At 39.4% G+C, this 15756-nt stretch overlaps 1 protein-coding gene and 1 pseudogene across 1 annotated transcript; both read right to left on the reverse strand.

Moving 5' to 3' along the window:
- Positions 1 to 2114: 2114 nt before the first annotated feature.
- Positions 2115 to 3477, reverse strand: LOC101554212 (calcium/calmodulin-dependent protein kinase type II subunit delta-like; annotated as a pseudogene).
- Positions 3478 to 9602: 6125 nt separating this feature from the next.
- LOC101554470 (mas-related G-protein coupled receptor member A6-like) lies at positions 9603 to 10592 on the reverse strand. The gene has a single exon (XM_004607948.1). The coding sequence runs from the start codon at positions 10590 to 10592 to the stop codon at positions 9603 to 9605; it is 990 nt and encodes a 329-aa protein (XP_004608005.1).
- Between the last annotated feature and the right edge of the window lie 5164 nt (positions 10593 to 15756).

Consider the following 15756-nt stretch of genomic DNA (forward strand, 5'->3'; position numbering starts at 1 on the left):
CTTTAGGGGGGAGAAACTCCAAATCAATAATAGTGAGTTTTTTGTTGAAATATTGAATGCAATCAAAGTAAAGTGAAAGTAAAGTCAAATTTACCAGTTACACAGGCGGGGTGGGGGGCTGGGGATGTGGGGGGTGGGGGGGAGGTATACTGGGATTCTTGGTGGTGGAATATGTGCACTGGTGAAGGGATGGGTGTTCGAGCATTGTATAACTGAGACTTAAACCTGAAAGCTTTGTAACTTTCCACATGGTGATTCAATAAAACAATAAATTAATTAAAAAATTAAAATAAAATATGATAAAAAATAAAAATACAGGCAATAAAAGTACTATTTATTATTTTTTAAATAAAAAAATAAAAGAAGGCCTTTGATTTTGTTGAGACTGAAACAGTCATCAATGCCCTTGCCAAACAGGGCATTCAAACTCAGTACATCAAGATCTTCTGTGAGCTGTATTATGGATTCAGCACTAGGATATCACCATTCTGCAAGGAAGTGATCATTGACATAAAGAGAGGTGTTGGGCAGGGTGATACCATTTCACTGAAACTCTTCAGTGCCACCCTCGAGAACAAAGACTGGAATGGGAAGGAATGGGAGTGAAGATAGATGATCAGCAACTACACCACCTCTACTTCGCTGAACACATTGTTCTAATAACAACATCATTTGCCAAGTGGCACAAGTGCTGGCAGACTTCAACCATGAGTGTGGAACGGTCAGATTGCAGCTGGATCTCACCAAGACAATGTTCATAAAAAATGAACTAGTCCCTGGCATTCTATTTGCTCTCAGCAGAACAAACATCTCCAAATAGAGCATCTATGTATACTTGGTTCAAGAACTCAACATGAGGAACGACTTGGCACCAGAACTGTATAGGAGGAAGAAAGCAGCGTGGAACGCCTTCAAAGAAGTTGTTAAGAGGATGAAAACCTCCAGCTCCGGGCACATCTTTTCAACTCTACTGTTCTTCCTGCACTAACATACGCCTCAGAGACCTGGGCCTTACAAAAACAAGATGAGAACACTATTCAGGTATCCCAAAAGGTAACCAAAGAGCTATGCTTGGAATATCACATTTCACTCAAGTGAGAGAAACTCCGTCAATGATCAAGAACCAGAGACGCTGTCTTGTCTGCCAAGACATCAAAAATCAGTTTGGCCAGACTTGTAACGTGATTCAGAGATGACTGCTGGACTAGAGCTGTTACCAGCTGGATTCCACAGGAAGTCAAAAGACTGCATGGCCACCCACCTACGAGTTAGTCAGACTTCTTCCTCAAAACCCTGAATGAACAGTTTGAGACCCTTAGTGTTCCTGAAGTTAGCAGATACCATTGGACTACATAGCACAAGACAGGGACGAATGGAGACATTACTGGAGCCCGCTCAAGCAAATTGAAGATCAACAGGATGACAAGTGATACAAGTGATACATTTTGATGTATTAGTTTATTTACAGAGATGATTTTGCCTGTGCAAAATATATAATACAAAGTTTATAAATGTCAAAATATTTATAGTATTATCACCAGAAATAAATGTGTCCATTACACCAAATAAATTGCAGTCCATATGAACAATTAGCTCCTGTGTAACTGTATAACAAATTGTACTGATTTGGAATGGTTTCTAATTTAATACTATACTTTTTTGAAAGTGTGTGAACCATACACATAAAGAATTGATAACCAAAAGATCTAAAAGTCTCAGAAAACTCATGATCAAAAACACATGGACTCCTGTCCCAAAGTTGAAGAGTTGAATAGACTCTTGCAAAGAGCACTAGCAATTTTAACGAAAACAGAAAAAACTTCTGTTTATTTTTTATTTATTTTTTTTCTTTTTAAAAAATTTTACATTTCTCTTACAAACTGTCATTCAGAGGACAATACGTTTTTAAAGTCTATTAAATCTTGGCATAAACAGAGGAACTGGATGAAGAGGTGTAGGGTTGGAATATCGTGGAACTGTTTTTGTGGCTGTTGTTGTTTGTTTGTTTGTTTGTTTGTTTGACATCTACCATCCCCCTGCGATGGCCAAGGGTGACTGGAGTTTGCAAGGAACATCCCGCGGTGGAGTGCAAACAACGTGGACGGGCGGGGGACTCGAGGCGGAGACGAGGCGTCACTAAGCAAAACACAGACCTTCAGGGCTTCACGCACTCAGAAACATGCATGAAGAGGAGGAGGGGGAGCCCAGGGTCCCGTCCACGTGCCTGGAGACAGAGAATGTGGAGGTGGCACTGTTGATATTTAGAAGACCCACAGTGAACTGTTCTCAGTCCTTAGATGTTTTGCTACACAGAGGTGCTTCCTGAGAAGTTTTCTTTCCCATTTGGAATACAGGACGGCTTGATGGGGACGGTGGGTGACCCCGAGCGGTGGAAGTGCACGTTCTGCCACTTGCCGTCCTGGCGGGGCCACACGCGCGTCTCCTCTGACTGCATGGTCTTGGGCATGCCGCCACCATCCATGTACTACGTGAGCCGGATGTAGGCGATGCAGGCGGTTTCCTGGCCCACCAGGTGCACGTGGGGGTTCAGGATGATGGTGTGGATGGGCTTATTGCTTCTGGACAGAGCATTTTCAAAGTAGAACCGATGAAAGTCCATCCCTTCCACTAAATTTCCCAAAGCTTCCGGTTCAAACGCAGTGAGGCCCGGGGCACAGATTTTTGTGTACGCCTCGAAGTCTCCGTTGTTGATGGCCTCGATCAGCTGCTCGGTGACTTTGATGATCTCCTGCTTTTGCGCTTTCACATTTTCATCTTCAATTGTGGTATTTGAACTCTCAGTTGACTCCTTTACCCCATCTGATTTCTTCAGCAGACTCTTCACTGCTGGGAAATTCCGGGTAGCCAGCATGGTGGTCAAGATGACGCCTTTCAGTTTTCTTCCTGCGTTGAATTTCTTCAAGCAGTCCATGGCCTCCTGCCTGTGCATCATGGAAGCCACAGTGGAGCGTTGGCAGATCCATGGGTGCTTAAGTGCCTCCGAGGCTGTGATACGCTTGGCAGGGTTGATGGTCAGCATCTTATTGGTGAGGTCTTTGGCTTCAGGAGTCACCGTGTCCCACTCCGGGGATGGAAAATCTTAAGCTCCAGCCTTGATCTGCTGATAGAGTCTGTGCTGGTCTTCATCCCAGAAGGGTGGGTAGCCCACCCGGAGAATGTAAAGAATGACACCGCAATCCCACATGTCCATGGGCTTCCCGTACGGGTCTTTGTGTAAGACTTCGGGAGAGAGATATCCAGGGGTGCCAGCGAAACCAAACCATGCCTGCTGGTCACCTTGCACTTCGATGGCGAGGCCAAAGTCAGCCAGCTTCACAGCCGCCCCCTTGGATTTGCTAGCTAGAAGCAAATTCTCAGGCTTTAGATCCCTGTGAGCTATGCCGTTTTAGGTGACAGTGATTTACGCTCTCTAGAATCTGCTGTATACAGTGACTGGCGTCGGCCTCGCTGTAGTATTCCCGCACCACTATGTCTTCAAACAGCTCACCGCCAATGACTCTTTCCCCTCCTGGGCGGACATGGGGCCGCAGCTTAGTTCTCAGGCTGGAGACATTCTGCGAGGAGCTGCGCATGCTGAAAGTAGTTTAGCTGGGTCTGGATTCACACTCATGCAGCCGAGGAAAGGCCGCACACGCGTGCGGCCCCCGGGATCACATCTCGGCAGCAGGAGGGGCCAGTGCCACCCACTTTCCCAAGAGCACCCTCAAGTCCTTTTGCTGCAGTTTTTGTCGTAAATCCCATCTGTGGTAATCATAATATGGGGGTCACCACGCCCTTTATCCCTGGAAAAGAAGAGGCGAGAGAGAGAAATACCTTTCCCCTCCTGGGCGGGCATGGGGCCGCGGCTTAGTTCTCAGGCTGGAGACATTCTGCAAGGAGCTGCCCATGCCGAAAGTAGTTTAACTGGGTCTGGATTCACGCTCGTGCAGCTGCGGAGAGACCACACACGGGATCACATCTCGGCGGCAGGATTTTTTATTTTTATTTCTATTTTTTAAGTTTTAAAATAGTATTTTCATAAAATTATTTACCAACATTTATTACATTAAATATTCCAACACCAATTTCACCACTCTTAGAACTTCCCACCACCATTATTTCATATTTTCTCAACAACACCCAGCCTGCCCCATAGACGTCTGAATAATTTATTTTGCATTGCTTGTTATAAATAATCCTCTAAATATGATCAAAAAGTCTTCATTAGAGAAAAGAGTGTGAAAATTGTTGTATCTTAGCTTGGAGCCATTAATCCCTTCGATAAGAAATTACTAGCATGTTTTTATAGATTGAAACTTCTGTGCTAATATATATGCACATATATATACGTATATGTATATTTGTATACATATATAAACACCCCATATACTTACACCCCACATTGATTGAATGCCTTCTAATTTACACCCCATCAAATATGTTTTTCTACTCTTGTTACATTAGTGGTTTAGAGAATTAGATGTTGCTTCAGAAATTCAAACATTTTAAATAGCATGATACAGCTGGAGTTAAATTTTTAATTGGATGTCACTTTGGGGTCTGGAAGCATCTCTGCAGCTTATTGTTCTCTTGTATTATTCATTTGTGAGTCTCTTGGTCAATGCCATTAATGACCTTCTATGGCACCAGAGGCAGTTCCTGGACATGACTGCAGGGTTCTGGGAAGCATACAGACATGGGGATGGGTCACCATTCCTGACTCCATGAGAACCTGAGGATTTCAGTCACAAAGCCCTCATCCCTGGCTTTTTCAACAGGTTCATTCTGATGCATGGGGGCTTCTCCTGAGCCTGTGGAGATCGGCTTTGAGAGTTTTGGCAATAGAGTTCTAGAGGTTTTTGGCTGCCAGGGCTCTCATGGGGCAGATGGTGGGCTCAACCACCCCCTGTGAGGTGTCCTGGAATAACTCAGCCTGGCGTGGGTCATTGAGGCACCTCTATAACCTGTTGTTCTCTTTTGAGATTTATTTGTGAGTTTTTGGATCATGACTATTAATGAGCTTAAATGGTGCCAGAGGCAGTTAGTGGGTGTTTTTTCTTTTTACATGAAAAGCTAAAGTTTCTGTGTGACCAACATAGTTCTGAGAGAAAAAAAATAAAGAAGATGCACCATAATCTTTGACTTCAAGAAATAGTACAAAAGTAGAAATTAAAACAATGGTATTGGAACGAAGACCCACACACAGGCCAGTGGGTTAAAATTAAGCCCCAGAAATATATTTTTATGCAAATGTGAGCAACTAATTTTTTATTACTTCATTTGCTTATTATATTTCATTAGATATTGTGGTACTGTGATATACATAGTTCTACTGAGCAGAGTGTGGGGCATGCAATGTTTCAATGCAACACACCAACAGTACTGACTTCCCTCCACTGATATCCCCGGGTATTTTTGCCAACCTCCAGTTTGCTATTTTGATGGAAACATTTCTATTATTTCTTTCCTTCGCACTGGTTTGGGTTCCTTCTGCTGGTCCTTTTCTAAGATCTTGAGCTGCGAAGTCAAGCCATCTATGTAGGCCCTTTCTTCCCTCCTGAGAAATGCTTTTAGGGCTATAAATTTTCCCCTTAACATAGCTTTAGCTGCGTCCCATAGATTCTAGTAGTTTGCGTCTTCATTTTCATTTGTTTCGAGGTATCTTTTGATTTCTTCCTTGATTTCCTTTGTGACCCACTCATTGTTCAGCAATGAGTTGTTTAACTTCCAGGTGTTTGATTTGATTCTCCAAGTCTGTGTGTGATTAACTTCTATTTTCAGCGCATCATGGTCTGAGAAGATAGTTGATACAATTTCTTTCTTTTTTTTAATTCTTTTATTGATTCACCATGTGGAAAGTTACAAAGCTTTCAGGTTAAAGTCTCAGGTATACAATGCTCAAACACCCATCCCTTCACCAGTGCACATATTCCACCACCAATCACGATATACCTCCCCCCTTCCCCCCACCTCCCCAGCCCCCCACCCCGCATGTGTAACTGGTAAATTTTACTTTACTTTCACTTTGATAGTTGATACAATTTATATCTTCCCAATTCTATTGAGGTATGATTTGTGACCAAGAACGTGGTCTATTTTGGAGAATGTTCTGTGTGCACTGGAAAAAAAGTGTATGCTTTCTTTTTGTGGTGTAAAGCCCTGTATAGGTCTATTAGCCCTCTCTCCTCCATTTCTTCCTCGAAAGCCTTTGTTTCCTTGATTAGTTTTGTTCTTGTTGATATATCCAGAGGTGATAAGGCAGTGTTGAAGTCTCCAACTACTATCATGGTGCTAGTGATGTCCCCGTTAAATTCTGCTAGGAGATGTTTTAAGTATTTAGCTGGTCGCTCATTAGGTGCATATACGTTTAGGAGTGTGATTTTTTCCTGTTGTACATATCCCTTGATGAGTAGAAAATGACCTTCACTGTCCCTTCTAACCTTTTTCAGTCTGAAATCTATGTTGTCGGATACTAGTATGGTCTAATGTATTCATCTACTCTATGGCGCTCTTTCTGCTTTTCCTTAATTTAATACATTCAGTGTAGATCCTCTACCCATGATAGATGAACTGCACAGCAATGATAAAACTATCTCATAAAATTCTGAGTACTTAGAAATTAATACACTTAGGAGGAAAAACATTGCCTGAATGTTAGAAAATATTTTATAGTTTTCAGAAAGAAATTAATGATATTAATTGCTTGTATTTTTTTTAATTTTCTACAAATTCTCAAATCTATAGCCGAAGTTTTGGCCTCAAAAATTAGAAAAGAGAGAGGCGAGTATTCTGAAAATAAAGCAATTGGTGGCATGTATAAGTATCACTCTTGAAATCAACAGCGAAGCATATGACCTGAAAGTCTCAAACACATCACATGAAGCCTGGACCTGCCTTCATGTCTCCAAGACTCCCCACCAGGAACCAAAGCTGGAGGAGACAATGGCACTGTGTGACCATGCTTCTTCTTAATGTCACTGAGGTCACTTAAAAAGTATGTGCTTAACAGGTACTTTAATGCAGCAAATACTGCTTAAATACCACTAGAGGGCCAGGCAAAGTTGTAGGCTGTGAAAATGTGATTTATATTGGAATGTTCACCTCTACCTTAGACATTTTGATCAACAGTTATTATTTCTAGGCTTTAGAAGACAGATAAACTTTTACTAATAAACCAATTATGGAAAGAGAGTCATTTCCCATAAGCTTGATTTGTTTATATAGATACTGTTCATTTTCCTTAGACACTGTTTTGCACTTTACTCTCAAGGAAACAATTCTTTCTTACAAATTCAAAATCATGAACCCCCAAAATTTTAAAAGTAAATATTTATAAAAAATTATAGAAACCACTATATTTTCAAACAAAAATCAAAGTACAGTGGCAATGATGTACCTTTGAGATATTATTCCAAAGAAATTACACAGATTTTTTGTTGTCATGACAACGAAAAAGTAAAGCAAACAATTTGATGGGATGTAGGAGAGTTCCATTGCCCAGAAAAAGTCCCAGAAACTCCCTTTTCTGAAAAAGCAAAGGAAGAGATTCTCTTCTGTCTTCATCAACAAATCCATTTGCATATTCCTCATTAATTATGCATCCAGGAGGAAATATCTCTGTGCCTCATTGACTGATTCCCATTTCCTCTTACACTGGTGCATCCAGGAAATTGAGAGTGAAAAAATTGTGAGGACAGCCTTTTGAAATACTTTCTCCCTGCCAGGTTGTGAGTATGTAGTGAGCAAGGCAAACATCCTATCTGCTGGACTATCTCACTGGCCCCTGAATTTCTGTCTTTTCTTGGTGCACTCAAGTGGCTCCCAGTTTGAAGTTCATGGATGCGCATTAGGAAAAAAGCACAGTTTGGCTTTGGAAATAAGCTCGATAAACTTATCTCCTTTGCATTCTTCCTTTAGGTGGCAAGCTGTCTCCTGTTGACAGGAAGAGTCTAGAGAGATTCACCTTTGTTTTGAACCCTTCTCTGCCTCCGAAGAAGATTCCTCAGAAGGAGGGGGAGTTGGTGAGAAGGAGGCTTATAAATTTTCCTGTGAACATCTACGGTTTCCTTTTCAAAGACCTGCTGTCCAACGAGACCACGATTTCTTTGGTGTCGTGACCTCTCTGGGGATGTGTCTCAACATTAGATCTGAGTAAACCTCTCCCAGCCTGTGCATCTCCACCCCCATGTGGTGCACTTCCCTGCGATGTGATTCTTGTGAATTCTCTCACTGACACTGTGCCTGGGTAGCACACAGAGCAATGGGATTTGAGTCTGTGAGGATTAGAAATAAAGGACAATTTGCTTATCTGAGACTCAAACTCTACTTGACTCTTTTAAATTTTGTGTTATTATGGTAATAAGTCCTCTAAATTTCTATTTTCCTTGCAAATGCTACAGAAGTGTATCCACTCATAAAATCTACTGATCTCATTTCCAGAAGGGGTAGCTTTTTCACATTTGCATCTAAATTCTTTTTATATGATTATTGATTTTAATAACATTTATATATTTTTTCATTTTTCAGTTTGAACTAGAGAATTATTTTTATTTCCATATGAGATTTTAGGATATGACAGGAAATTTAGAATTTTTAAGAGTTGTAATATAATTTAATAATAAAACTTGGTTGTCAATAATATGATAATGCTTTCTAGAAAAATTGAATAATATGTAAAATAAACGAAGTATGGACAATTAGAAACAGTTCAATGTCACTAGTTTTCAATGACTTACTTGTTAAATCAAATTTTTCACAATTCTATATTTTTCCACTAAAGAATAAAAATGCAAAACATTTCTTTGTTAGCCATGGTGACCGTTTATGTCGAGACATTCTCACATTTTTGATAGAAGTAAAGTTTGACAAAATCAGCAAGAAAGGTCATTTAAAATATGTATAAATGCATATAAATGTGTATCAATATAATACATAACATGTACAAGTATATACTTATAAATATATACATGCACACATGTATATATCTTACATATTAATATGTATGATGACATATAAATATAAAGACATAATCATAAAATATAAAACATTTATCTGATGTCTAATGCACATATTATTTTCCTCTTCATTTAGTTTCTATAGTTTTAGCCCATGTTTCCTTAGGAGTACAGGAATATTTGAGTTTGATGAGGTCTGATTTTTTTTGTTTGTTTCTATTGTCTTGAGTACTAATTTATAAGAATTAGTATTTTGTGCAAGAGAGCAACTGATGGAGAAATAGTTAAGTCGAAATCACATACAGCACACAGACATGTATAAAACAGTTATAGAACCACCCCTCTAGAAAACGCATTAGAAATTTTTCCTAGGGTGTCACATGCAACTTCTTCTATATTATTCAGAATTACCTTCTGATAATTATATATGAGAAAAACAAACATGTCATGAAAACACTCAAAGATTAGTGTTAATAGCAAATTTATTCTGCATGAACATGATACAAAAATATTCTTTACTATATGCATATATATAGACCATGAAAACAAATGATGGTTCAGTTATAATATTCAGCGTTAAAAAGTGAGAATGCAGTATCTGAAAAGCAATGGTAACATTTCTGAAACTATGTCTACATTTTGATTTAGTTAGGCCACGTGAGTATTTCCTGACATCTCCAGGGTCTCCTGAGGAGGGCTGCCTTGGCGTCCATCCTCCTCAGGAGCATCCTGCAAAGCTCTCTGCAGAATTACTTTGAGGCTCCTTCTTAGCTGTCTTTGCTGGTGTCTATAAGAGCCAACAAAGAAGTAAATGATGGGATTAGCACAGCTGTTGACAGCGGTTAATACATTAAGGACTACATGTACTTTAAAGCGGATCGTGTAATGAGCAGTTAACATCCTTTCTAAGATAAAATAAGTGATTCCCCAGGGCAGGCCAAAGAGGAGGAAGACCAGCACTGTGATCCCGATGGTCACATACAGCCTGGTCAGCTTTATCTTCTGGGAGCCACACAGCAATCTGGTCAGCAGCACCAGGCTGGACCCGAACAGAAGCACAAAGGAGAAAATCAGCCATGTGACAATGCTGAAATCAATTAGTCTACACAAATCCTTATCATATTTTCCAGACAGAAAACCACAAAACTCCAATCTAAGAATGCTCAGGAGCACGGACAGCACCCAGATCAGGGCACACATGACAGATGACATGTGTTTTGGGCGGTGACAATGATACCAAATGGGCTTTAGGACAGACAGGCAGCGCTCAGTGTTAATGGCAGTGAGAATGCTCATGCTTGCAACATAGGGAGTGAGAAATGCTGCCAAAAAAAGTAATACCAGGTTATCGGAGAATACTTTCATATATTTGACCAAATCCATCATGGAGGATACCATGTGGGTGCATAGACAGACAAAATCAGCTCCTGCCAAGTTGAGGATGTAGACGGTGAAAGCATTCCTCTGCATGCGGAAAGCCAGGAGCCAGAACACCACAGCATTTCCTGCCAGCCCCACCAGGGAAATGATGAATTCCACAATGCCTGAGATCAGCAAATACATCTCAAGTTCTCTTAAAAAGTCAATTAACTCCTGCCATATGTTTTCAGTCTCCCAAGGTGCTTCAGTTACATCCATGCTCAGATAGTCTATGCTGATGTTCCTGGAAACACAAATCAGAAAGAATTTTCAGTATGATCATGGATCCCCATAGTCAGACAGATACCTGAGACCAGAGAGAAGCAACTTAGACAGTTTAAGCAGGTCACACAACTTTGACATGCTCTATTTAGACTCTGCCTGAACTTTCTGAAAAACCTGGGATTTCTCTACCAAATCACAACTTTTCACAGACATGAAATGTTCTCAAGTATTAATTTTCTCTCCTGTTCCCTAGGCCATGTCCCATCACACAGTGTCTGGAGGGGAGTTTTCATGGCAGGACATCAGGGCGGCAGTGGGACTCTGAAGCCTCCTCCTTCTGCTCTGGGCTTTCTGATTTTCAGAGGCATGAACTATGTGACATCTCAGTGACTGAAAATGACCCACTCAGAGAAAACAGGACCTCAGGATATGAAGGAATTTGACCCTGAATCAGAAGGTCTGTTAAGGTCCATATGTCAGCTCTTTGAAAACAGCGAGCTCTTACTCATGTTCATTAGTGTGTCCCAATGCCTCCATTTGTCACAATGGGTCTTTAGGATATGGATAAGAAATGAATGATGGATGGTTGGAACTAACCACAAGTGTGTGTGAAGATGAGGGTAGGTAAGATAGAGAAGAAACCACTATGAAAATAAGAGCAGGGAATGATAATGCTGGATAAGATTGGTAATACTGTATTGTTAGAAGTAGGTAGGGGGTATCGTGATAACCTCTCAGTGCCAGTATTGCAAATGACAATGCCCAAAGGAAAAAGGAGAGAGAAAGAGAGAGAGAAGAATGAATGGAAGGGTGGGGAAGGGGTTTGGAAAGAAACTGGGACCATTTGTGGTGGGAAAGGTACAGTGGTGAAGTGATGTGTGTGGGAATACTGTATAACAGAAATCTAATCATGAATGAATTAGATTAGAAATATAATCATGTAATTCTCTAAAAATAAATAAAGAAAAAATATGAAAAAGAACCGGAAGGAAAAAATTAAAAAACAAATATGTGAAGAAGAATCTTTACTTGTCCTTATTTGGAAAGTTTGTGTCTGAGAGTATTCATTAAACAGGCACAATGACTAGTTCTGTCTCCTCTGAGCTTGAAAAAAGCACTTGATAATAACAAAAGATATTGTTTATCATAATCAATAAAACTTAATGAAATTTTAATATTTTAGTATCAAAAAAGGTATTCACGCAATGCAGAGAGGAGGCAGTGAGGCTGAATGAGAGACTTCATTTATTTAAACAGTTATTTATGAAACTATAGAAGATAGATAATATTTGTAGTTTTTTAGTATGCAGATCTATAGAGAATTCTTTGAAGAATGGGGTAGGATATTAATGTTTAGGGATTTTTGTTTAATGTTTGTCGTACACCTGGTGATTCTCAGGTGTTACTCCTGACTAAGTATATAGAAATTACTCCTGAACATGCTCTGAGGTCAATATGGGATGCTGGGGATGGAACCTAGGTTGGACTCATGGAAAGAAATGCCTACTGTGTACTATCACTGGGCCCCATGTAGATTGGTTATGGGTCAGGTACCTGTTACCAGAGTGACTTGCGATTTAAGTACAAATGCTCATTTGAACTTCAATTTGGTAATGGTTGGCAAATCAAGGTGAAGAAGAGCAGCTAGTTTAGTTCTATTCAAGATAAAACCTCTCTCTGGGTCTTCTTAAGAAAAAAATTAGTTAACAGAACAAAATTGGTGACTTTGAGAGCTGACAGGAGGGCTGAGTAGAGGGTCTTTTTGGTCATGAAATGACACTGAGATCCAATAGGTGGTTGTGGTGATTGAGTGACCTATGTAAAGGTATAAAATTAATCCTTAAATGTCATATATAAGTAGTTGATGCCATTTAAAACTAATGTAAAAATAATTAAAATGCTTAGTAAACACTATCTTTTTATAGGGGGTAAAGAAAATGGGAGCACAAAAGGTTTGAGGGGTCAGTATCTGAATGCATACATACATTTGGTATAGTGCTGTTCTGAATATCTAGGTCTGAGTCAGTTACTTTTCTTTTACCAACACTACAGATCCACTTGTAGAATGGAATGGCACCTCCTTAAGTAGAAGGGAGAGAAATATGCCAGTAACTCTTCTACAGATCCCAGGAGGAATATATTGATTTGGGATTTTAAAAAAATTTTTATTTAATCACCGTGAGATAGTTACAAACTTTCATATTTGGGTTACAATCTCACAATGATCAAATACCAATCCCTCCACCAGTGCACATTCCCCACCACTGATATCCCAGATATATTCCCCCTTTCCTACCCTCCCCCTGCCTCCATGGCAGACAATATATATTTCTTTAATTTTTATTAGTGAATCACTGTGATGATTTGGGATCTTTTGTATAGCTTAGATTATATAATTTCAAATGCTAATGATATTTTTTTAAAAGTCAGGAGAAAGCATTAAATATTTAAAACAAATTTAACATTCCAGCATCACACATGCACTGTAGTTTCACATCCCTCCATCATTGTTCCAGTGTGCCAGCCCCTCCATCTTCTTCCTCTCTTATCTGATTAGCTTCATATGTTTTTGTACTAAGCACAGTTCCCAGTTTCTGTTGGTCTTGGGCATTTAGATTCCCTGACATTATATACATGAGACAGTTTATTCTATATGGCCTTTCTCCTAACATCACTTACAATAATATCCATCCACATAGCAATCAATGAACTGGTGTTATTTGAAGCCTCCCAAGAACCATGCTCAAAGGCACAAGTCCCTTGCTTCTAGGAAATACAACCTTTGTTATACCAATCACAAGACTAAAACGGTAGGAAGATACCCCTCTGTCCTACCTCTGCAGTGAAAGGAAGACTCATTTTCCTAGATATGATGAATAAATCATCACATATATCTTAGGTCTTGTAGTCTTGATGGACAGACAAGAAGAGGTGAAGTACAAACCTATTTACATTCATCAGGGCACATGTCATACTCATTCATGTTATTGAACACAAATTTCAGTTATCATAAGTGCTTGCTTTTTTGCCTCTGGACAAACACCTTAGAAACCCAAATCTTCTTCATTTTGTTGTGGGTTTCAGTATGCTCATTTTTAATCTCCTCACGTAGCACTCTTCACTTTGACTATTTATTGTAATAGCTTAACTAACACAGAAGAAGACAAATTATGGAGAATAAATGAGTTGGGGTCTGGGTAGGTCAACATAGGCCCTGATCCAGGAGCCAGGCCTAAGGAATTCCAGGTTTTCTGCTACATCATTTATAATGAGAAGAGTTTCCATCAAATGTCTCTGAGGAGGTAGTTTCTGATAAGGAATCAGGGTTGTAGATTCTCCTCAGAAATTTACTGAGGATGTGGGAACAGGACTGCCTGATTCTCCATGGTACCAAGCAACTGGGCCCTATCAACACGAGGTTCCGGCTTTGAGCAGAGCAGAGGTTAGGCACAAACTACTTGTGTTCTGTCTTTCTTTTCTTCCCATAGCTGGTGGCTACATGTCACAGAAGACCACAAAGTGTTAATGAACTTCTTTAACTTTTTATGTATTTTTAAAATTTGGAATACACCTAAAGGGAGAAACATGAGTTCTCAAGACTTAAGTCACTTTTAGCTACTGTAGTTCATTTAAACCACATTTATTATTCATTCTTCAAAAACCAAAATCTCAAGCACAAATAATTACTAATATTTGCTTACCACCATATTTTTAAATAAAAGTCAGATGGTACTGGTATTATTTTTTGTAATAGTAAGAAATGAGAGATGATAAATGATTCGAGAAAAATTACAGGTGGAGACATGACCAAAAAAATGAAGCAAAGAATTATATGGAATGTGGTGAATAAGAGATCCATCACCCAGAGAAAGTCCAGAAACTACCATCAGAGAAGCATACTGCAGAAGATAGAATATTCTGCCATTATCACCAAATCCTATTTGCATGTTCTCAATAGATTATGAATCCAGAAAAAGTATCTCTGTCTCACAGATGGATTCCTATTTCCCATGACTCTGGTGCATCCAGGGAAATAAGACGTGAATAAATTGTAAGGACAGCAACTTGAAACACTTTCTCCCTGCCAGGCTGTGAGTTTGTAAGTGACACAGATAGGTAGTAAGCAAGACAGACACCCTAACTGCTGTCCTTTCTCCATGGCACCTGATTTTCTGACTTTTCTCATGTGGCTTCCAGTTTGAGGTTCATGGATGTGACTTAGGACAAAACTCAGCAGTGCTTTGGAAATAAGCTTGATAAACTTACCTGCTTTGCATCTTCCTTTGGGTGGCAAGCTGACTCCTGTTGATAGGAAGTGTCTATAGAGATTCACCTTTGTTTTGAACCGTTCTCTGCTGCACAGAAGAATCCCCTAGACAGAGTGGGAATTGATGAGAAGGAGGCTTATCAAGGTTACCAGGAGCTCCTGTGGGATCCTTTTCAGAGATCTGCTGTCAAATGAGAGCACAATGTCTTTGGTGTCTTGCCCTCTCTGGGGATGTGACTCAACATTAAATCTGATAAAACCTCTATTTCAGTCTGTGCATCTACACCCCTATATGGTCCTCTTCCTTGCAAGTATTTCTTGTGGGTACTCTCACTGACAGTTGTGTGCTTGGGCAGCAACTGAAAGCAATGTGAATTGTCTATGGGAAGATTTATTATTAGGAATAAAATCAACTTTTCTCACCTGAGACTCATTCGCTATCTCTCCTTTCAATTTTGTGTTATCATGGCAATAAGTTATGTAGCTTCTATTTTTCCTTACAATTATTTTTAGAAATATATCAACTTATATATAATCTATGGATTCCATTCCCAGAGCAGTATTTTGTTCACTTTTGCATCTAAATTCTTTTGCTAATGTTACTGATTTGAAGAACATGTATATTTCTTTTAATTTGTCAAATGAAGCAGGGAATCAGTTTTCTTCACATGGAAGATTTTAGGGTACGGCATGAAATTTAGAATTTTTTAGGTTGAGAATTAAATTGATTTGTAATAATATGCCAATAATTTCAATTAAAATGGAATAATTTGCAAAATAAACCAAATATGGAGAACCAGAAATGAGGCAAAATGACAGTTTGCAATGACTTAAAAGCAAATTAAAATTACTCAGATTTAAATTAAATTAATATTACCCAGAAGAATAAGT

This window comes from Sorex araneus, chromosome 6 (genome assembly GCF_027595985.1).
Source record: "Sorex araneus isolate mSorAra2 chromosome 6, mSorAra2.pri, whole genome shotgun sequence".
NCBI classification, from domain to species: Eukaryota; Metazoa; Chordata; class Mammalia; order Eulipotyphla; family Soricidae; genus Sorex; species Sorex araneus.

Excerpts from the sequence above, each read along its gene's own strand:
- LOC101554470 (XM_004607948.1), bottom strand. The coding sequence starts at position 10,592 with ATGGATGTAACTGAAGCACCTTGGGAGACTGAAAACATATGGCAGGAG.